Below are 22,735 nucleotides of genomic sequence, written 5' to 3'. Positions count from 1 at the left end.
CTTGTCTTGACAATGAAATTCTTCTCCTGCGGTCGAGATCACATCTCTCTGCCCCGACTGTTAGACCTTTAACAGCGTTCAGTATTTTATGACAGCAACCCCATGTAATGTCAATACTCTGCTGATACACTAGTAATTAGAGGGTGGTTGTACAAGACAAGATTTCCTCAGCCAATGAAGCACTAAATTTGCCATCCCGGTTAGGATTGGATAGAAAACCCTCAGAGCAAAATGATGGTGTGCTTCTCCCCTCTGATGTAACAGCCTAATTGGGATCGTGGTTCAAATCTTGTTGCGTGTCTCCACCCTTTGGCCTTTACAACATTTGATCTTTATGTGAAAAGCCAACTGAATTTGTGTCTTGTTTCCTATCCCTCATCTACTTTCCTTTTCCCCTCTTTTAGGAGTGAGCCCTGGGCTGGATGGGACCCACCATGCCCCCCAGTAAGAAGGCCCAGAGCCCCAGTAGTGGAGCCAGTGCCTCGCAGGGTATGAGCCCACCTTACAGACAGGGAGACGCCGCAACAGCAGCATCTGAGGCAGAGGCTGCTGACCTTTCCCTGTCCTTGTCTGCCTCCTTCTCCAAGGCCGAGGATGAAGAGCTCACCAGCCTCTCGTGGCTGCACGAGAGCACCGACCTCCTTAACAGCTTCAGCCACTCGGGGCTGCGTAGCGTCTCCCCCCTGCAGGACCCCGACGGTCAGCACCCTCGCTCGCCCTCTTCCTCGTCGCCCTCCCCAGATGACCCCTTGCTCGGGGATGCACACTCAGCGTACGACTTGGCCTCGGGGGCCAACAGAAAACCGCCGTACTCCTTCAGCTGTCTGATCTTCATGGCCATCGAGGATGCGCCAAACAAACGGCTGCCTGTGAAGGATATCTACGGCTGGATTCTGGAGCACTTCCCTTACTTTGCAAGCGCCCCCACGGGCTGGAAGAACTCAGTGCGCCATAATCTGTCACTCAACAAGTGCTTCAAGAAGGTGGATAAAGACCGGAGCCAGGTAAAGACAGCCACTCTGAGAAATGTTGAATTTCAATGACTTTGTCTCTTTTTCACAATTTGAATGTAATGAAGCATTCACATTTGACCAGTTAAAACCACATGGGTTTTTTTCGGACTGCAGGAACTGTTTGGAACCCTTTTCATTCATTCTGCACCGCAGGAACTATGAACTATTTTAGTTCCTTGAACCCTGTTTAGAGAAGCCTTTTTGAGCTCCTGGTTCGGAGGAGGTACCATGGTGGTGTGGAAAAAAAAGTCCCCATGTTGTGTAGTACTCTAGGCACCAGGACTCACTTGTAGATAGTCCTTCTTCAAAAAGTCCCCATGATCTGTTGGGTCCAGAAACAACTATTGTTTATTCATATAAAAGTCATTTATTATTCTCTGAATATTTCATGACCTAAAAATGAATTGGGGAAAAAATAATTACGTCTTATGACTGCTTGCATTTATTCAAAATGTAACCGGACTTCTTTATAAAAGCTGTATCAACAAAAAGGATTACATAAACATGTTTTGGTGATATTACCAATAGAGAAATTATTCACCGTAGTTATATTTTTAAAAAAAAGAGAGTAAAAAGTTCAAACATGAGACATTGTTTTTCTCAATTGTCCCCCATTACCCCGCTGGGGTAGTTGTTTCCTGCTGTCAAAAAATGTTAATTTGGTGATTTATTTATTGACCATAACTATCTGCATTATTCTGCTCAACAAGCTTTATGATTTAGACGCCCCTGGACTAAGATATATTGCCATAGATATAGATCAGTTAAAGATTTTATATAAAAACATTTGTCTTGATTTTAAAGAAGAATGGAAAGTTGTTTGGATTATTTATTTCACATTAGCATACTTAATATTTGAATATATTCATATATGAGTAACATTTAGAGTTGAGAAATATATGCGGCTTGTGTCATTTTCTATACTAAGTAACATCAAGGTAGCAAGTGAAAACTGCTGTCCTCCCTGTAAGGTCAATTTGGATGTCTTTTTTTTAAAGATAAAATGCAGTGTTGTCAAAGTAATTAGGGGATAGGATCATTACCAATCAACAAAACTCCAGGTTAGGAAAGGGAATCAATGCAGTTGCAGTTCCTCAAGTGTCCACTCGAGGACGGCTTCAAGAGCCCCATAAGTCACATACACAGCCATTCAAAAATGCCTGTTTGTACAGCAGAAATTAACATGTTTACAGCCTGGTTCAAAAAGTTAGTTATAATCTTTATTCACATTGTATGGTGGGAAGGTTCTTTTTTTTGTTGATTTTATGTTACTGTATGTTCATGGCTGAGGTTTGTTAAACCCACCTCAGCTCCAGCTCTTTGCCTGTCGTTGGTTTGACTGAAAGTCAGGCGGAGACGAGGTTTCCAGCCATCAGTGAGCCTCCAAAGCTCTCTGCACAAACGTCACTCAGGCTCTGTCAGTTAATGTTATTTATTCTATGGTCAGTACATGTAGGCTTAATTATCAGCTAGATTAGAGAAATAGCGTTTAATGTTAGCTAACGTGATGTCAGCACTACAACTGGATGCTACTATATTCCCTGTTAAACTGCCGTTCACTAACAAGCCTGCTTCCAAATGCTGGGTCTACAGTATGTATAGTTACAGTATAATAGTTTGACCTGATCCTTTTACAGTTTCCTGTAATCACTATTGTTCTTAAATACATTATGTGTAATACTATAGAAAAAAAGATTGATTTGACATTAGGTTAGCTAACATTAATCATGCAGTGCTCTGCTTTTATCCCTGGCTTGCTAATACAATGTGTCCATCAGTGTTCACCAGGCCAAGTGGAGAAAAGGTGGCTTCTTCCACTATGTGACATTAGCTTGTTTAGCCAACTTTAAGTTCACAGTCGCATCAAAGACTAACGTGGAATCACTAGTAAACACAAAGCTACTTTTGATATGAAAGACATGTTTTGAAAATAATGATGAAGCTTTAATTTAAGGAACCCTTGTGTGGCTAATTGAATCATTCCAGTAATAAGCACAGTGATATGAATTAAGGCAAGGTCAACAGAGGGTGTTCTCGTCTATTAGATCATTTCCTTCCAGACAATCTTTCCTCCAACACAGTCTCAGGAATTACCCCAGCCCCAGTCCATCCTATTGCAGGTTGTTTTTTAAATCACTTCTCATAAATACTTATCCGAATACCCAAAGTCTAAAATAACTGCAGCTACAAGGTAAATACCAAGTCCATTATCCTTTCTATCATGTGTTGTTATAACTTATTTCACAGCCAGGCAGTTATCAGCAGTTTGCAGGCATATCCAACTTGAAGTCAAACATATTCTGTATTTTGTCTACAGCTGTACCAGATTCAGCCTTATCAATAGTTGATGATCTATGCTTTCATAGTTCTCTTTCACTCAGACGCTCTGTGCTCCCCCAGTGGGAAGAGCGTTTCGCTTTTGATTTAAGTCTTGATACAGTCTTTTATACCGGCTTTCCTATCCACATTTCGCTCCATTAAAGACTTGGGGTAAACGGGGAATGAATCCCTCACTCAATTAGTGCTAAATTAATACTGGAGGATTTAATAACACAGATGCCAGCAGACTTTAGATTTCATCTCGCCCCAGGGTGTTGGGGGTGGGGGACAAACAGCCAGGATCAATGCTGGCTTCGCGTGTGTTTAGCTGCTTGAGATTATACTGGAGGATATCAGAGCTCTTTATGATTTCCTTGACCAGAGTGTGAACCTCAAACTCTGCTTTTGAGTCAGCTGCCTGTGTGTGTGTGTGTGTGTGTGTGTGTGTGTGTGTGTGTGTGTGTGTGTGTGTGTGTGTGTGTGTCTTGTGTGTGTCTGTCCTGTGTGTGTGTGTGTGTGTGTGTGTGTGTGTGTGTGTGTGTGTGTGTCCTGTGTGTGTGTGTCCTGTGTGTGTCTGTCCTGTGTGTGTGTGTGTGTGTGTGTGTCCTCTGTGTGTGTGTGTGTGTGTGTAATGTTATGCTGTCATCTGGCCCTTGACTACAACAGCGAAGAGTTTTTCTTGTATACGTATCTCCATAGTAACTAGGTTGCAGTTGACATAAAAGTATGCTGTTGCTGTAGCAACGGGAAAACTGATTTGGCTTTACTGACTTAGGCGTTAGTGTGTGTGCGCGTGTGCTTGTGTGTGCATAAAATTATGGGTTTGAGCGTCAGATGGGCACAGAGGTGCTGAGTGGGGGAGAATGAGTTTATGTCGAGTGTTATATGTATGGTGTGTGTGTGTGTGTGTGTGTGTGTGTGTGTGTGTGTGTGTGGAGCAGCATGTGTAGAGGTGATTTTGGCAAGGACAGCCTGTCTTGTCTTCCTGTCGCTGCACACCGTTTAAGACAGCGCACTAATTAACCCTTCAAACCTATTCCCCTCTCCCTCGTGTACACACACGCGCACACACACACACACACACACACACACACACACACACCTTCTAACATACCTTGGGCATGTCTGACACTCTAACAAACAAGCACACACACACACATACACACTCTCAAGCATGCATGAATGCATAAAAGGACCCACACACACACACAGGCGAGCTCAGTGTCTGTGTAGAAATGAGGGCACATCTCTGCAGACTCCTACTCTACCTGCCAAGTGCCGAGCTTTATCTGAAGCTGCAATTACACAATCTCTGTAATTTTAGTCCGACATCGCCATTCAACAGCTCTCAGTGAGAATATCTACATGTGAATTTTCCCCGGCTTTGCCTTTTTCTTCACCTGTTTATGTCTTTTTGAATGGAGCTTGCAATTACAGGGTCTGAGATATTTTCCTCTTTTATGTTGCATTATGTTTTACTCGCTGCTCGCTTGTGGAGAGAGAAGAAAGAGATTTGGTAAAGGGGAAGTCAGGCTAACGTCGTGTGGGATCGACAAAGGAGACGTAGAAGCGCACACGGAGGGGAAGAGAGAGGAAGCGGGGAGACATGGCTTACTGTGAACGCACCAAATCATATTTCCATCAATTTACAGAGGTGGAGATTAATATGACAGTGGCCTATTTGTTCCAGTGACTGTATTTCTGGGTCATATCCAGGCAGATGATAAGACGGGGCCTCGTATAGAGTAAGCCTGCTGCTCTATGTGTGTCTGCATGTGTGCGTGTGTGGCGTATGCGAGTGAGTGCAAACTCGTGAGAGAGGGAGCGTGAGACAGTGCGAGTCCCACGGTTGCCATGGCATTGTTTACAAACAGAATTCTTCACTGTGCTGAATGACATGCCTTAATAACAAGTGTCGTTGCCCTCAGACTTGTGGATCGGCGCTGGAGATCAGTGTTTTAACAGCACACACACACACACACACACACACACACTCAGAGCGATATTTTTCTCAAAGCCTCTTATGAAATCACAGCAGAGACAACAGGCATTTTTTTGGCATCCAAGGCTCTCGATGAAATCCCCTCTGTGTTGCACTTAAGTGTGTCACCTCTACCGTAACCTCACCCTGTTCAGATGAGAGCACCCTCATTCTTCACCCTGATTTCATTTGAAGCATCGAGAGCGAGTTTGCTTGAGGGGCCTTTTTGATGGTCATTTATCAGGAGGTAAAGCTGCCCCTGCTCTTTACTTGAATACATGTAAAAGAATCTTCTCTCAAATCATTAACTTTGTCATAATATATTTAAAGTCTCACTTTCCTATTTTAATTACTCTAGCAACTCAAAGATCCAACCTTTCAGCGAAGACAAAAATAAAATGGAGGTGTTCAAGAACGTAAGCTTTGCATGTAGAAATGAATGATTACTTTAATTGTTCCTCCTCCAGCATGTAGCTGTCCGTCACTGCTCTTTAAAGGTTGATCGTTAGCTTTTGTATTCCTTTATCAGAGAGACAGGAGACGGGTTGAGTCAGAAAATGATCCACAGGTTGGATTTGAACCGTGACAGCCCACTTCAAGGACATCAGCCACTGTACTGGACATGGGGCGCATGAACGAACCCCTAAACCACCGGCGCCCCCTTAACTGCTTTTTAGAGCTGCACATATCATATTCATATTGTGACAATTGTAATGGGTCAATTTGCTCTTGGCAACTGTAACATTAAACAGGCTCAATCATATTGGCCAAAAAATCCATCCCTATCTGATTTAGGGTTTCAACCTCACCTTTATTATGTAGCATTTAGCAGCTTTCAGTGAGTTTTCAACTAAAGTAGGGGACAGGCTTTGTTTAAAATAAACCAACTCTGTAGTCCTCTTTGCTAGCACAGAAAAAAAGCAAGCTAAGAAAGTTAGCTAGTATCTGGTAAACGTAGCGAAGCTACACTACAAGCAAGATGCATGACTCCAATAACCTGCTTTGAATATATCATGCCTGTGGATGTTTGTCGGTTGTACGCTAAGATGTCAGCCATATCAGCCTAACAAGATGATAATGGCACGTCAGTCATTGTGAGTCATGAGTAACAGGACAAGCCTTGTTGTCTTTTTTCATCAGATTACATTTATTCAGTTCAGCCTAAGGGAAGCAGTTTGAACATCCATAACATTGGTTGTTGGTTTTGTCCTCGGAGAGCGTCCATGGATGTCAAAATGATGTCTCTATGACGAGGAGGAGGACCACAAAGCCTGATGACATCACTAAAATGAAGGTGGGCTGGACGTTTCACTCTAAAGGAGGTTTGCTTGCATGTGGCAAGACAGTTTTTGCTGTTCCAGCAGTTTTCTTATCTGGAGAAGCTTCAGGAGCAATTATTGTTAAAGGCAAATTGAAATTGAACCCTTGTGTTAAGGGTATCGTGTTACAAATTATGAAATCATTTAATTGAACTACATCCTGCTTACGCTCTGCTAATGAAATGCGACCTTAATTCTCTAACCAGACTCTTCTCCTCTGTCGCCCCCCGGTGGTGAAACAAATTTCCAAACTCCTTTTGAGCCTCAGAGTCCATTACAGGATGGTTTCGCTGCTGATTGGAACTATCTACCTGTCAGCACCTGCAGATGGGACTTAAAGTTTGCACTGACCGAGCTCGTGTTGTACGTACTCTCTGATGTCTGACGTCCATTTGGACAAATGTGCTAACAGAGTTGTAGAACTGAGAACTGAATTGGACGCCAGGAGAATTAAATATTTCTGGAATCTGAAAATGTGTGATTGCAAACAACCTGTTTTCTGAAACAAGTAGAGAGGCATTGATTGTGAAAATCAAGGCTGATCCTAATGCAGACCTTTAAATTAACAATTTAGTCGATTGCCAATTCATTTCTACAAACGGCCGAGGACTCTCTCACAGATTCATATTTTCTTTCACGACCTTGAAACCAATGAGAGTTAGTCTAACAGGTGACTTTGTCTGCCCAATATAGAACCTCCTCTATATTGGGCAGACGGGTATATTATTCAATGGATGCAACTGAAGAGCTATGCATCAGTCCCTGATGACACATGTCACATTATGTGCTGGTTGGCCGATGTTTTTTCAACCAACTTCAACGGGGGATACACTGGTTGATGAACCCCTAAAAAGATGTCTTCCTAGTATTTATCTCTGAAGAGAAGCAAAATCAATGTTGTCTTTGACCGGATGGCTTAAGTGCATTATAAAAAGACATACAAGAGGTCTGAAAACCAGGCTAAGCTTTGGCTTAAATCAAAACCACATGAAGCAGGTTTGACCATCATGAGAAATTTACCCAAATTACCCTGCTCTGTTTTTCTATGTACCGTGTCTAACCAACATAAGACCCAACAGGGCCTCTTTGTCCCATATAGTCTCTCTGTTGTCCAGTGGCCTTCAACAAGAACAAAAAATGGCCTGTATCTAGCAACTTCATCAGTCGAAAAAATCCCCTCTTCCTCCTCTTTTCCCTTCTTCTGCCTCCGTCCTTCTCAACAGCTCTGTGTTCCTCTCTGTGTTTGAACATTTGCTGCCTCTGCTTCGTTTCTGAAAAACAGACCTCATATTGTTTTTCTTCAACTGTGCTGAATATCGTCATCAGTGTTCAGGCGTGAATGTGCTCCACGTTGTACTCGTCCAACACTTTTAAGCAGATGTTTATCTGTGTATGTACAGTAAGTAAAGATAGATCCGTGTGTCTCACTTTAATCAGGCTTAAACACATCCGGGGTTAATGCTCATACTCTGGCTGTGGATGTCCATCAAAAAATGTTTGCAGTCCTAATGCTTTAGATATGTGCCAAAGGTTAAGTCATATTGCGCATCAAAAAAAAAAAAAAAAAACACTGGACTACAAAGCCTCTTACCGATGGCTTGCATGTATCTCTGCACAGAGAGTCAGCTCTGTGCAGAGATACATCATACAACTTTGTTTTAATCTCATTTAGTAACTGAGTTGAAAACTAAATCACCTTTTCCTCTTGTGATAAAAAAAAGGTATAAACACCACTGAGCCGATGATTCCTTCTGAAAATGTAAACAGAGTTTTGAAGAAAATGGTCACAAATGAGAAGTTTGTTATTTTTAAAAATGAGGCTAACTTCGTTCCCAAAACTCTGTGCTGGTTTTTCTTTTTTCTTTTTGCAGACTTTGTTCAAACAGAAGGACGTTATGTGTTTGTGGGGACTATTTCCAGCTGTGGGCGCAGTGATATTTTCAGCACCAGGGCTGTGTGTGTGTCAGGTTGACTGAAAAAACAAACTGCATTGACCAACTTAGTAAAGTGTAGACCATGTCAACACACAGCAGCAATAATTCCCATTGACATGTTTCAATATGTTTTGTGCCAACCATTGAGCTCTGTGTCACCAAGGAGTCATAAAAATACATAAGGCCGCCATGTGCACACAAGCAACACTTATTTATACTGGTCTAACCCCCTCCTCCTTAATGAAAAACCCTGACTCACATGTGTGATGTTTTTAAACCAATCACATGTATTCTATGTAATTTAAGCAATTTTAACCTTAGACAGTAAAAAAAAATGTGACAGGACGAAGAAAAAGAAATTTCGACATATTTTAAAAGCTTTTTTACTTTTTCCTGACCCACTGAAAACCGGCCCGCGACCATCTTCTGGGTCCAGACCCACCAGTTGAGAACCATTGGTTCATAGCATTTATGTGCCTGTTGTTTTCATATCTTTTTAGTAAGAAATGTAGGGAACACGTTCAGCCCAATGAGGAGTGATTAACATCTGATTTTATTTAATGTGAGACAACACAGTGTAAATCCTCTGAGCTGTGACTGTAGACCAAAGATTGGAAACAGGGATACAAACACGAGAAGGTCACTTATCAAAACAACACTTTAACAGGTTTGCAGCAAAATGTTGTCACATGTTTACAAAGAAAAGCTTTTTTTCTCTTTTTTTATTTCTTTTTTAGCTTTTTATGTTTTTCTAAGATAACTGTCTGCTAGCTACAGCTCAACTCTTCTTCTCTTACTTTGAACAAGAAAACAAACAAGTGTAACCCCCAAACTGTCCAGCTATTATTACGCCTAAGAAAGTTCAAAAGTAAGGATTGGAAACAGGCTGGAGGTAGAAAGAAAAATGTAGAACTTTCTTGTTTATATTTATTGTGAACAGTCAAAAGCCAGTGAACAATCTGGGTGCTCCTCAGTTCCTGGTATGCACTATATGTGTTGTGTTCGGTGCTCGAGGTGAAGTGTGTGTGTGGAGATGATCGTGCAGATAGGAATGCAGTAGCAGTGGTATAGTGTTACTAGCGGGGTCATCGGCTTTTTAATATCTCCCATTTCCAAAGGAGACCAGCCCCCACAGCTTATATAACACAGGAAACAGATGTTGGCAACAATCATCTCTCTCTCTCTCTCTCTCTCTCTCTCTCTCTCTCTCTCTCTCTCTCTCTCTCTCTCTCTCTCTCTCACGCACTCTTTCTCTCCTGCCTTTGTCTCCTCTCTCTTCCCCTTTTGTCTTTTACTCACACCATGACGTGTTTCAGGCATGTTACAGTCCGTATGTTTTCTCCATCATGAACATACCTGTGCATGGCTCAGTTCTGTGCAGCTTTTCAACACAGAGGCGTAAGAAAAAAAAAAAAAAGCTGCTGCCTTCCCTTATTAAAACTACTGAAAACTGCCGTAGTGACACAGATACATATAATTAAATCTGTTTCTTCTCCGAGTAATGTCGCTTAAAGTTGCTATTTAAAAATCTAAATCAGTGCGTCGCCAGTTTCCTGTCGCTGGATGAGGTGTTTTCAGATGCAGGGGTTAAACCTTTTAGAGCTGTGGATTATTTGTTGTGTAATCCTGCAAACGGCACATTAATGTGAATATCTGTGCATGCAGAGAAATAAACACATCGTCGTGTAGAAAATAGTGCTCATTTGAGAGGCGTGTGACCAGGTGGGATCAAAGGATGGAGATCACGAACACTGTTTCAGGTGAATGTCAGGGCCACACTCCTCTCTTTTACTTTTTCAGATCCAGCCGTGTAAAGGAATGCTATTTTTAAAATCTCTATCAAAGTTGAACCTCAGTGAAAACTTAAAGCCAATCTTTGACCTGCAATACCTTCTGAGATAATCGATTTTGAGACATGCTGACTTCTTTTTTTTTCTTCTTCTTCTTCTTCTTTTTTTTTTTTCCTTTTCGAATTTGTCAGAAAATGAAAAGTCCGTTTTACCTCCTCTGGATTCCATGCTCAGATGATGCCTGTTGCCAAGGCGACCGCTATAACCCAGGTGACAGACCCTTCCTGTGAGCTGAGCCCTGTGATTGGCCTATCGACCGATAGGGGGGAGGGGGGGCGGCGGGGGGGTCTGGAGATGGAGCGTTTTGATTGGCTGGCTGCTTGGCAGAAGCATGGGCCAGGCAGACAGAGATTCTGTAGGGAGCATTGATTTAATCGGCTGGCAAGCGGGCAGACAGTAGGCGCACACTTACACACACACACACACACAAACGTGCGCGCACACACCCACACACATGCAAACGGCTGGCGGGCTGGAGGTGCAAGGGGAAATTTGGCCCAGTGGGGGTCACCTCTGTGGGAGCGAGCGTATGTGTGTGTAATATCATGCTCTCCAGGAGAGGCGTTGCTGGCAGTAATAGAAGCACTCCCAGGAGCAGACCATGCTGGGTAATATCACACTCCCCAGGGAACTCGACATACACACACTCAGTCCCAAACATACACACACACTCAGAGCAAAACATGGCACATATGGCCTGAGTTCAACAAGACTTCCATACTGATGCTACGATCCAGTCAGGAGGGACTCGAATCAACAGTGCACACACATCCTATTAGCGTCTTGCATTCTTACAAGGTCAGACTGTGTAGTGATGGCAGCAGAGATTCAGACAGATACACTGGACATGCTGGGAGCGGGAGACACACACAGGGCTTCCAAAGAGACTCTGCAGGCTCTTCACTCATTAGAAAAGACAGTTTTTAAAATGGTTCATCGAGAAAGTTCTAAAACAAATCCGACGTGAGCGTGAGGGTGAGTTGGAGGCTAAATGTGATGCTCGTTTCCAGGGATGTAACGATTCAAAAGGATAAAATGAAAAATGAGTGAAGATTCAACTTTGTGAAGAGCAATGAATGGTGCCTTTGTCTTCTCTTTGTTGAGGTCCTTCTCGTGCAGACGTAGCAGCAGCAGATGTATTTTTTTGCAGTGTTTGATACACCACCAGTCTTTTAAACTCATCCACAGTACCTTCATGGCAAACCGCTCAACATTTGGGGACATTTTAAGCCTTTTCCTTAATAATGCATGTGAGATTCTCATCCACTACCGATAAACTCGTGGACAGTCCATCTCTCTCTCTCTCTCTCTCTCTCTCTCTCTTGTTTCCTCTAGTGTGTGTTACTAGTCGTGTCTCCACACCTGTTTTGCAGACAACAGAGAGAAAAAAAGCGAGCTAACAAACGTTGTTGCGAGGACCTAAAAGCTTGTGCGTCTTCAGAGAGTGCAAATGCATCAGACATTTTCTACCGCTGGTGGTTCTTTCAGACGTTTCTGTTTACTCCTGTAACTTTTCAATTAGCAGATGGACCTTTTGTGTCTGTTCAAAAGCCATCAAAACAAGAAGTAAAGCAACATAGGTACGGTGTAAGGCAGCACAAAAGGCTAAATGAAAACATCACAATTAACAGTTGTATGAGCTCTTTCCATCCATCCGTCTACCTATCTATCCATCCATCCATCCATTCGTATATCTATCCATCCATCCATAATCCATCTATCTATCCATCCATCCATCCATCCATAATCTATCCATCCATCCATCCATTCGTATATCTATCTATCCATCCATCCATTCGTATATCTACCTATCTATCCATCCATCCATTCGTATATCTATCTATCTATCCATCCATCGTATTGTACTCAACATATTTCAGGTTTTCACGTTTAAGTTTTCTTAGTTTCTGCTTGAGATGTCACAACTGCAGAACTTAAATAAAACAAAAACTCAAACAATAAAGATCCCTTTATCTATACAGCCGAAGCCGATTAGAAGTCCTCGACACACAGTAATGGGGGTTTCTTGCATTTATAATAAACCCAAATCTGCAGATTCCCACCTTTCAAGCGTTGCCAATGTATTGGTTCAGTTTAGACGGTGCTCTGTCTCCGTCTCTCCGGGGACCCTTGGGTTTGAAATTGACTGTAGATCCATAGTTTCTTGAAGGCTTCAGAACTTTTCAATACGACTGATCGTTCAAGTCACAGAGATTGTTTCGTTTTAAAATGACTGGTGTCAAAAAAAGTATCTCGAACATTTTGTCAGCCTGAGTTCATGCTGCAGCGGCTGTACGAGCTGATCGAGCGCTCTCAAACATTGTCATCATAGATAGTTCTGTTACATGTTCTGCGTTGGTTGATCCCAATAAGGGCAAGGTTTCTCTTTTTGTTCTGACCTCAAACTTTGAAATAAATACTCTTTGTCTCAGTCTTTTACTGCAAAAAAAAAATACTTAATTACAAACGACCTCCCACAGAGAATCAGCAGAAGATAAACAGAGGAGATCACACCTCTTCATGTATCAACCACATTATATGCGAGCATTACACTGTTCACAGACATGAAGCAAATATGTGTTGTTTGCTGCAGGACAAATGATATTAAAAGCCCAATAAATAAATCTTGGGCTTTTTTTCAGTCCATCAGAAAAGTAAGAAAATGTTAAGTTTTACGGTCCTTGTGTCTGATTGGCTGATTCCTTGGTGCCTACTTCATCAATCATGTCATCACTCTAGCTCCCGTCTTCTCTCTTATTCTCACTCTTGGCTTTGTGCAGGAGCAAAAACACATCTTTGTACCCCTGAGTTCACTCTTCTGCTCATTAAATTTTTTAAGAAGTTTTTGCAAGATCTGAGTGGTCGCAAGACGATAAACATGAAACCAACGGGAAGCATAATGTGAGTTTCTTCTTGCAGAAGTTGCTGCAAAGGATTCATAAATAACTGAATTATTTACCAGAAAAACAGCCACTTGTCCTCCCAGAAATAGTGACACTCTTGTGAAGAGTTTTTTTATTTTTTCATTTTTTTTATTTGGAGGACGCTTCAAAGACTGGGATGCTGGAATATCCAGAGAAGTTCTGGTGAACATTTGACTTACCCATGGAGTCATGAAGTGTGTATTTCTCATCCATTTCAATACAAACTGCTCCTCAGGTTTTAGAATTTGTCTCCAATTAATCCTAACACGCTCTGGCATATCTGACATTTCCCGTTTAATAGATTCCTTGTGGTATTTGCAGAAATCAGAAGCCCACAAACTTGACATCTCCCCTCCCTGTAGCCTGTACCTGCATCACATCGCCGAGCACTACAAAGTGAGCTGAACACGGCGCTGGATGGGTTTTTTTTTTATTATTTTACATTTTTTTCCCTTTACTTGTTCTCTGTCTGTCGTACACAAACTCCCGATTTTGCCACCTTGAGATGACGCAGAAGATGAAAGCATCGAGAAGGCAGTGAGAGATAAAGACAGCGGCTGTTTTTTTCTTCCTCTTCTTCTGTATTTTCATGGCCAGATCCTTCCCTCCTCTATAATCTATAGGCTGCTTTCACTCAGATTGGGAGCAGACAGCTTCATTAGGTGGGGGTGGGTGGATGGGGGGGGGGGGGGGGGGACTGCTTTGATCTAAAAATACACACCATCATCGCCTCTGGAGTGGAAAAAGTTAAAGAGTCTCCCTGTGTCTTAATCAGTAAAAAGCCTGAAGAATTTTCTTCCAAGGAGAAGCAGAGGATTGGAAACTTCAGAGCGAGGACGCAATGAAGACGTTTTAAATCCGGCATCTCACGGGGTCAATACGGGAATCATTCTGTGTGTACAGGTGCTTATTATAAATACGAACCCTGAACCAAGTCTGGACTCGTCCTTTGGCTCATGTGAGCTTGCTGTGCTGCGTTCGTGTGCACTTCCTCTGACATCTTTCCTTCCTTTTTTTGTTTTGTTTTTGTTTTTCAGAGCATAGGTAAAGGCTCTCTGTGGTCCATAGATCCGGAGTACCGGCACAACCTGATCCAGGCGCTAAAGAAGACGCCGTACCATCCCTACTCACCCGGCTTGGCCACCCCCTCCACCTCCCCACCCACCCTGCCTCAGACATTTCACCACAGGTGAGCGAACAAGCTGATTGGTTGGTAAATTGCTGATGACACGTCTCTTCAATAATTGGTCAGTTACTTTATAAACCCTGATAGGATTGTTATTTTCATTAAAGGTGGGGACAGATGGATACACACACATGTGGTCTATGTTGATTCACACATTCTGCCGATGTTACAGGACATGACACGGGTTTGTTATAACTCCAATTTATGAGGCAAAGCTGAGCTGAAACATTGAGCCATGGTACATGTAAATGATTTTACATCTTTTTTTTTTTTCTTTTTTTTTGGTACAACAAAAACATGTATTTTTTTTGTGTTATGTCGTGATGGTGCAATTATAAAACTAATGAAAAGCATTTATCTTTATATTTATTTAAAGCAGTAGTTTCCCTCCTGGGTCATCTGCACCAGATGGTTTTAAAATAAATATCTACTATCACTTTTCTTGGCTAATCATTGTTTTATAGGCAAAATCCAGCTGAATGCCAAAGCAGCTGTACTATAGACTTTATATCAAGATGGATGGAGTAACAGTCGTCTGAGGGTGAAGCCAAAACACTGAGAGCTCCTCCTGCTGGCTGGCTGCGGTATAGGTCATAAACCCTGTCTCCTTTCTGTTAACAAAAATGAGGACATGGGTCATACTGAAAAGTTAAAACAAACCTGGATTCTGTTGTGAAAGGACATAATGACCATGCTGATTTCAGTCGAGTTAGGTGTTCATATTTCTGATGAGACTTGTTTCAATTAGTTTATAAAGAAGAACAGATGTTCGGATCAATGCGGCTCCTTTCAGCGTTCGAAATCAGTTCAGCAGAATGAAGGGGAAACAGAAAAAAAGTAGTTCTTGATCTTTCTATAACAGTGACTGTCTCCTCCGAACTGAAACAATAATCTCTGTCCTGCTGTGGACCGTACCCATCAGTGAGATGTTGTTTAATGTGTGCTGCAGTTCAGCAGAACGGGTGCAGCCTCACTTCGGCGGGTCACTCCATTCTCAGCAACACAAGATGTGAGTGCAGGTCATAGAGGTATTTTGGTTTTAATATTGTATAAATAAAAGTGATGGAGACGTGCTGTCCATATTAATATACAGTCAATGGTCTTTAACAACTTCGAACACGGCTATAGGTGTTTGGTTTTTGTCAGCTGACTGTCAGTGTAAGGAGTTACACTGGAGACCTTAGTTTATAAATGGCCTGGTTTACATATTATAGGAGAGCCGTGAATAAACAGATGTCTCTGTTTCTGTACATTAAACAAATGTTCATACGCACATTCAAAGTCTCACAAACACACACCTCCATGATGCAGGTCAAAAATGAATGCTTTATACAGCTTGGATAATTTACCTGATCAAACTTGGTGTTGTAGTACAAACAAATGTCATGAAATATATATACATATATATATATATATATATATATATATATATATATATATATATATATATTATGGAGAAACTCTGGTTGAAGTCTGACTGAAGAATGTGTTTGTTTGCGTTCACACGTACAGCTATCAGGAGTTGTTCAGCAGTTTTCTGCGAGTGTGAAAGCTTTACAAATCTGCATCTTTCCCTAGATTAAAAAAAAAAGTGCCGCCCTGTGGTTATTTTTTCAGAGTGGTGTTCTTGTGTACACTGACCTGCTTATTTAGTTCCACAATTAAAAAAAGGAGGGAAATGATTTTGCTCTTGAAGCAACTTAATACTTTAAAGAAGACAGTGGTGTTTACTTTTGGAGCAAAATAAAAAAAAATCCCACAATAGAGGCTCAGAGATGCTTTTATGGTGTATTCATGCTATAGGGGATGAGAATCAAATCCATTTACATCCATACAGATCTTTGTGAATCTAAATGGAATCAAATGGAGAAATCAGGGCTATTGTCCCGTCCTACAGACCATTGTAATTGAATTATCTTTGGGTTTTGGACCGTTTCTGACCACAGAAGTCGGCCCTGGCAAAGCCTTTACTCTCCTCTCTGATGTTTTATAGACTAAACGATTAATGAAAAAGATGATTAATACATAAAATGATAAAAAAGAATTGGTAGTTGCAGCCCTGAGGCACATACAACATAAAACATACACACTCCTCCACCTCTTCTTCTTCTCTCGCTTTCTTTCCATCTGTCTCCCTCTCCACCCACCTGGCCCCCGGCGTTCTGCAGCTGACCCGCCCCATCCGTTCCTTGAATCTTTTTGCCCGCTGCTTTCACTCCCATCCCTCCTTCCCGCCTCCTTCCTCCCTGAGGCACATCACAGGTAAAAGCGCTGGTTTTCACTCCCTCCGTCCATCCCCCTGCTCTGCCTCTCCTGCAGCTCCTCTGTTCTGCTCCTTTCTCTCTCTCTCTTGTCTCCTTTAATGTCCCACACCCCCTCCCGCTCATCCTCAGGCATACATTACAACCACTGCCCCCCCCCGTACTCCGTCTTCTTTATTTATCCCTGCTGTGATTTATCCTCTCTTTTCACTCTCTCTCCACCGCTTTATCATTCAATTAAATCCTCCTTTGTCTACATTCACTTCATTCTCCGACCCCTTGCGGCATCCACACACACACACACACACACACCTCTACGGCATCCACCTGTGTTGTTTCCTCCACCACTCTCCTCTCCTGACCTCTCCTCCACACTTCATCCTCTCCCTCCGCTAACTTCTCGGTTTCCGGCTCTTCCTGCCCCTCCCTGTGGAGGTGTCAGCGAGAGCTACTATTACTCGTCTCTTTTCCCTTGTTCTCCTTCTCCCTCCCTTTACAAATACCCGACCACATCACCACCACCACCACCTCCACCCACCACGCTCCCCAGTTGATCCGGGCAGGTTGGCTTGCAGAGCCAGCGGACTGTGTAAGACAGAATAATTGGTTCACCATAAAATGTAAAAGTGTCATTTTGAACAATGAGGTATGTGGAAGTGGAACAAATTGGAGGCCGGATTCGGAACACGAGGAGGACGGGGAGGTGGGGTGGTGTGAGGAGAAGGTTGGAGTATGGGAGGAGGGAGAGGAGAGGGAGGGTGTTCATTTTGCATTGTGACACACGGTGGGGAATGGGAGAGCTCCTGAGGAGAGGCAGCAACAAGAGAGCAAGCATGGTGCACATTTACACTGCATTAATGACCCATATTCATATTCTTACACTCTCATTTGTAAACTTGGTTATAGTGTTTGGATATTTGTACATTTTCTTTTTATATTATCTTTTGATACTTTGACATGGCATCTGTTGCACTGGATTGCTCCAGCAGCATTTTGTTGTACTTGTACAATGACAATAAAGATATCTTATATCTTATCTTACCAGACCCAATGTGGACTGTAAATGAATGCATTACATAAAGTACATTTAAAAGTTGTGTTGTCCGACAAAAAAATCCAAAACCCAAGGATATTTGAAAATGTCAAACCGGAGAATGTCTCAGTGAAGAAGAATCTTTGAACACATCATGAACATGGTGCATGGTTTGTTAGAATAAAAAAAGTAAGTTTTTTCGAATAGTTGCTTTTACTCCATCTGAGTAAAAATCTGTTTTTTTTTTCATTGACTTATTATCTCACAGGCTGTTTAAAACTGAAAACTAGCTTGACAAAAAAAAAAAATCAATAACAAGCAGTGAGTGAGCTGTTGAACGAAAAACTTTCAACGCAAGAAACAGCAACATTTACATTTGCCCTTTCATCGCGTTTGTATGATCCATTCAAAAACAAAATCCACACTCCCTGATGTAAGAGCATCCTTGAACATCCTTGAATCCTTGAAAAGAAACACTTTTAAAAAAAAAAGTCACTGCTTTCAACCACAACTTTCTCGAAACATGAAAAGGCTTCCGAGCCCTACTCATATTGGATATCAGGCTTCCTTCACGTCTCTGTAGTTACTATGGCATACATAGATTAATGGAAACCAGCAGCTGCCTGGAAAGTATAAAATCAATCTAAGAATTTATGGTGTGCTTTAGAAATTGGCCAGCAGCGACGCAGAGCACAGGCACAGCATGTACAGTATGCCCAATTTGTAGCTAATGTTCTAAAACATGAACACCACTTATATGCTTTTTTAACTCCTTCAGCACTACGCTGCTGCTCTATCACAAACTGAAGCAGCTAGATGCAAGTTTTCAAAGATATTTAACAAGTAAGGCTGAGAAAATAAAAGCTAATTCACTAGATACTGTAAAAACCCTGTCTGAATATCAATAAAACTTTGTTTTAAGTCTTTTACAGTTCATAAAATCCTATTTTTGGGGGGGTTTTTTTAGAGCCCAAGCAGGAGGAGGCAAACATGAGATTTTCTAATTCATCAGCAGCTAGTTAATTCAAGTGAGTAACTTGTGACAATCAGGCCACTAGATGGAACAGAACAGAACATGAACGTGTACAGCCTGGAGCTGTGAATCAAAATGCACATATAATGGCACACACGTTCACTTTGAACTGCTGTGAGCGTAGATTCACACTAAACTCAGCGTGCACTTATCATTGACACTCTTTCTACCTGTGTCACAGAGATGCAGATGTTAAAAATGTCATTTAAAAGCCTTTCCCTGTCGAGAGACGACTGCTAATGAGGACCATGTGAAGCGGCTGAAAAACCACACGGGGGACAAAACTATAAGAGGGACCTTGAGTTAGGACGGCTTTGTCAGAGGACGTCTTCCCGATCATTTGTCATCGTTGTAAAATTATTCATCACTTTCAATTATGCTTGCATATTATATTCATACAACTGCTGGTTGGCAGACTTTACATCTTAATAATGAAACGGATACCTTGTTACTGAAAAACATACACTCAAAGTGATTGAGTGTGTCGCCACAGTTGAAACTCCACGGCTGGTTAAAACTCCAGTGAGGAGTTTTTAACGCTGCTCTAATGAGGATATTAAGCATTGATATCAATGCTGTAGTTAGACAGAATCACAATCAATGAAAGAGGAGAACATAGAGGGGAGCAGAAAGCTTCATGAAGTTGTTTACTTCGATGCAAGGATATCGTAACAGTTGTACGCAGACAGTCTATAGTCTTGACCAACCACAGGGAATTAACGTCAAACGCCCCCCAACTTGTTTGAGGTAAATTCTTCTGATTGGATCCTGTCGCTTCTGACATCAACTCACTGGGACTTTCTGCTATTGGGTGTTGGCAGGAGAAACTCGGGTGCTGTTTGCATTTACACATACAGCTCACTCCGGAAAACTTCAGGAGTTTTGTGCCAGCGTGAACAAGGCTCTACTCTATAAATCTATTCGAATCCGGTTGAACAATGTAATATACAAAGGTCATGAATGTTCAAGGTTTTGCCAGCGTTAGAAGATATGCATGTTTTTTTGTGAGTCGTAGGTTCTGATTATAAATCTTAATTCAACCTTGTCAGGCGAACGTTAATCTAATCTGGTCTTTTGCAGGATATGTGATGACATATTAACCATTTCTTTAAAACATATCGATGAACTCCGGGGCTCCAATCAATGTAACACAATATCTCTCTCTCAAGAGCACTCACTCTGAAGAATATTATGTTATGAAGCGTAATGACTGCGAATGGCTGCACAGCATGTCTATTATGTGGAGGTCAAGGACTGTCTCGAGCAGCTCCACACAACTCGGAAGTGGAAGAAAAAACGAGGGGATGGAGATGTAGGTGGAGAGATATATTGGGTGGAGTGGATGGATGGAGACTAGAGGGGAGAGAGGGGGGGAGAGAGCCACGATGCTTCTTTGTCCTCTACTCTTTGTCGCTCACACCTCTTGGTTTTTCATGGAGCGTAATAACTCACAGCGCTACAGTCCACCCCCACCTGCCGACTGTGCATATGTGTGACTGTATCTGCATGTGTGTGTGTGTGTGTGTGTGTGTGTGTGTGTGTGAGAGAGAGAAAGGCAGTGCAGTTATGTGTTTCAATACAACTCTGTGTGTGTGTGTGTGTGTGTGTGTCCTATGCATGCATTAACAAATGTGTGTGAGTGGATGACATATGCACGTGCGTGAGGGTGTGTGTGGTGTGGAGGAGAGAGAGAGAGAGAGAGAGAGAGAGCATGCTGGTTAGGAGGTCAGCTCCATGGTGCATTCCTTCACACCCCATCAGCATCTGGATGAGAAGAGGGGGGGGGGGGGGGGGGGGGTAATATAGAACGGTTGGAAGAAGGGAAGGGTGTCTCAAGGGGGTTGGGGAGGAGCCCGTTCTCCCTCTTTTTCTTTCTATCCCACCCTCCCTCCAGCTCCGCCCCCTCCCTCAGAGAAAAAGAGCTGAGGTAAAATGTTGGGGTGGTGATGGGGGGGGGGTGCTTTTGCAATGCAGAATGAGCGTCTGCCACGAGTTTAGCCCCTCGCCCACTACATTAAATGCACAGGGTCTCCTTGGCAACGGGAACGCCGCCATGGCAACACATGTAGTATAAGGCAGGTGCTGTCGCCCTGTGAAGCCATTTGTTGAGAGAGAGAAAGAGCGAGACCGAGGGAAGGGAAAGAAAGAGAGAGGAGAATAAGAAAGGTAAAGAGAGAGAGATGGTGCTGTAGAAAGAGAGGAGAGAGAGAAGAGCGTGAGAACAGGGAGAGAAAAAAGGTAGAGAGAAAGAAAGAAAGAAAGAGATGAGGAAAAAGAGGAAAGGGAAGAGTAAGAAAGGGAAGGAGAGAGAGAGAGTGTGTGAAGGAAACGGAAAAAAGACTAGAAAAAGAGAGAAGAGAAGGGGGGATGAGATGGGCGGAGGGGGTGGGCTGGTAGGGAAAACAGACAGGCTGTTAGCGCAGGAAAAATATGTTATCGCCGTGGCAACGCAATGTGGCAACTCTCCATGGCAACAGCAGGTGGCTCAGGGCTGAAATTTGCGTTTGCTGCTTTTGCTTTTTTCGTATTGCTGTGTTTGTGTTTGTGCATGTACAGTGTGTGCGTGTGTGTGTGTGTGCGTGCGCACATCTGTTGAGGTGACAGCCACATCACAAGTGCAGACGTCCAAATCCTCTCATTGAGCAGCACATAAAACAAGACTCACATTACAAAGGAAACTCTCCTGATGAGTGGGAACAAGTGTGCTGCTTTTCTCAAGCGTTCACAGCGTCCTCAGGTGTTTTCTTTCCTGTTTGTCTGTTGTGTGTGTGTGTGTGTGCGTGTCTGTGTGTGTGTGTGAGTGTGTGTGTGTCTGTGTGCATATGACCAAGATCCATGTTGTCAGACACACAGTGACTGTGTTTGAGAACAGCCTGTCTGGCTTCAGAAAGAGAGCAGAGAGCAGTCAGACGTGTTGCCTAATGGAGAGCTAAAGACCACTCAACCTGTAAAAACTCTTTCAGCCTCTCACTCTCTCTCTCTCTCTCTCTGTCTCTCTTTTTCCCCTTTCCCCATCCCTCCATCCCCCTTCTGCCTTAAAATTATTGTTTCACCCGCAGCGCTGTCTCTATTGTCCTCCTGTGTGTGCATATGAGTGAAGATGTCTCCGTCTATGTGAGAAATGCCGTCATTACCTCCCTCATTAGTGGTGCAATGATCACCTAAACTGAGTCCCCGGCTTTGTGTGTTCATCTTTGTGTGTGTGCAGTGCAAGCGCAAGTGTGTTTTAATGCGCCACACTGTACGCGAGTCAGTCTGTCTTAAACATTTCCCTGTGACAAGAGCGCGTGTTAAATGTGTGTGCGCGCGCGCTGATGATTTTTTTTTTTTTTTTTTCCTTTTAAATGTGTGTAAATGGACTAGTGGCGGGCAGCGATGGGGGGTTGTCATGAGAAATTACCCCCATGGACTACAGCAGCGAGGCTGTAATTCTCCGAGGTAATCACAGGGAATAATGGCAACAGTGGGACACCCGGGAATCTAATCACTATAATCAGAAGCGCCGGCTTATGGGCTCAAATTCCTGCCTTGCTATCTGCCTTGTGATGAGGCCTGCTGCAGTTGGTTGGCTGCTGCAACATGATCAAATGATTGACCAGTTTTCTCTTCTTCTTTTTCTTCTTCTTCTTCTCTCCTTTTTTTTAGTCCTCCATTGTGGTCGGGGAGTCCCTTCTTCAGAAAGAACGGAGGAGTTCTCCTACAAGGTACCACTTCACCTCCACTAGGGATGCACTGTATGTATGTGATCTCCCGCCTCTTTTCTTTCTTTCTCTCTTTCTTTCTTTCTATGTCTCATCCTCTTCTTCTCCCTCCACCCTCTCCGTTGTGCCAACTCCAATCATCTCAATTCCAAATCCCTCTTTTTAGAAGCGCACCTTGAGA

At 42.7% G+C, this 22,735-nt stretch overlaps 1 protein-coding gene across 3 annotated transcripts in view; it reads left to right on the top strand.

Annotated features, from left to right (window-relative positions):
• Nucleotides 1-22,735, top strand: part of LOC306821985 (forkhead box protein N3-like) — a 61,176-nt gene that overhangs the window by 26,024 nt on the left and 12,417 nt on the right. For 2 of the 3 annotated variants that reach the window (XM_079340662.1, XM_079340663.1), the window contains exons 2-4: nt 405-1,004; nt 14,378-14,529; nt 22,499-22,587. In XM_079340662.1, the coding sequence (XP_079196788.1) occupies nt 423-1,004; nt 14,378-14,529; nt 22,499-22,587 (823 nt within the window). In that variant the 5' untranslated portion in view covers nt 405-422. The remainder of the gene's footprint in view (nt 1-404; nt 1,005-14,377; nt 14,530-22,498; nt 22,588-22,735) is intronic. The other variant, XM_079340664.1, reaches the window with a different exon arrangement.

Source organism: Symphodus melops, assembly GCF_947650265.1.
Source record: "Symphodus melops genome assembly, chromosome: 1".
NCBI classification, from domain to species: domain Eukaryota; kingdom Metazoa; phylum Chordata; class Actinopteri; order Labriformes; family Labridae; genus Symphodus; species Symphodus melops.
Note: the sequence above shows the minus strand (reverse complement) of the source record. Positions and strands in the feature narration are given on the sequence as shown.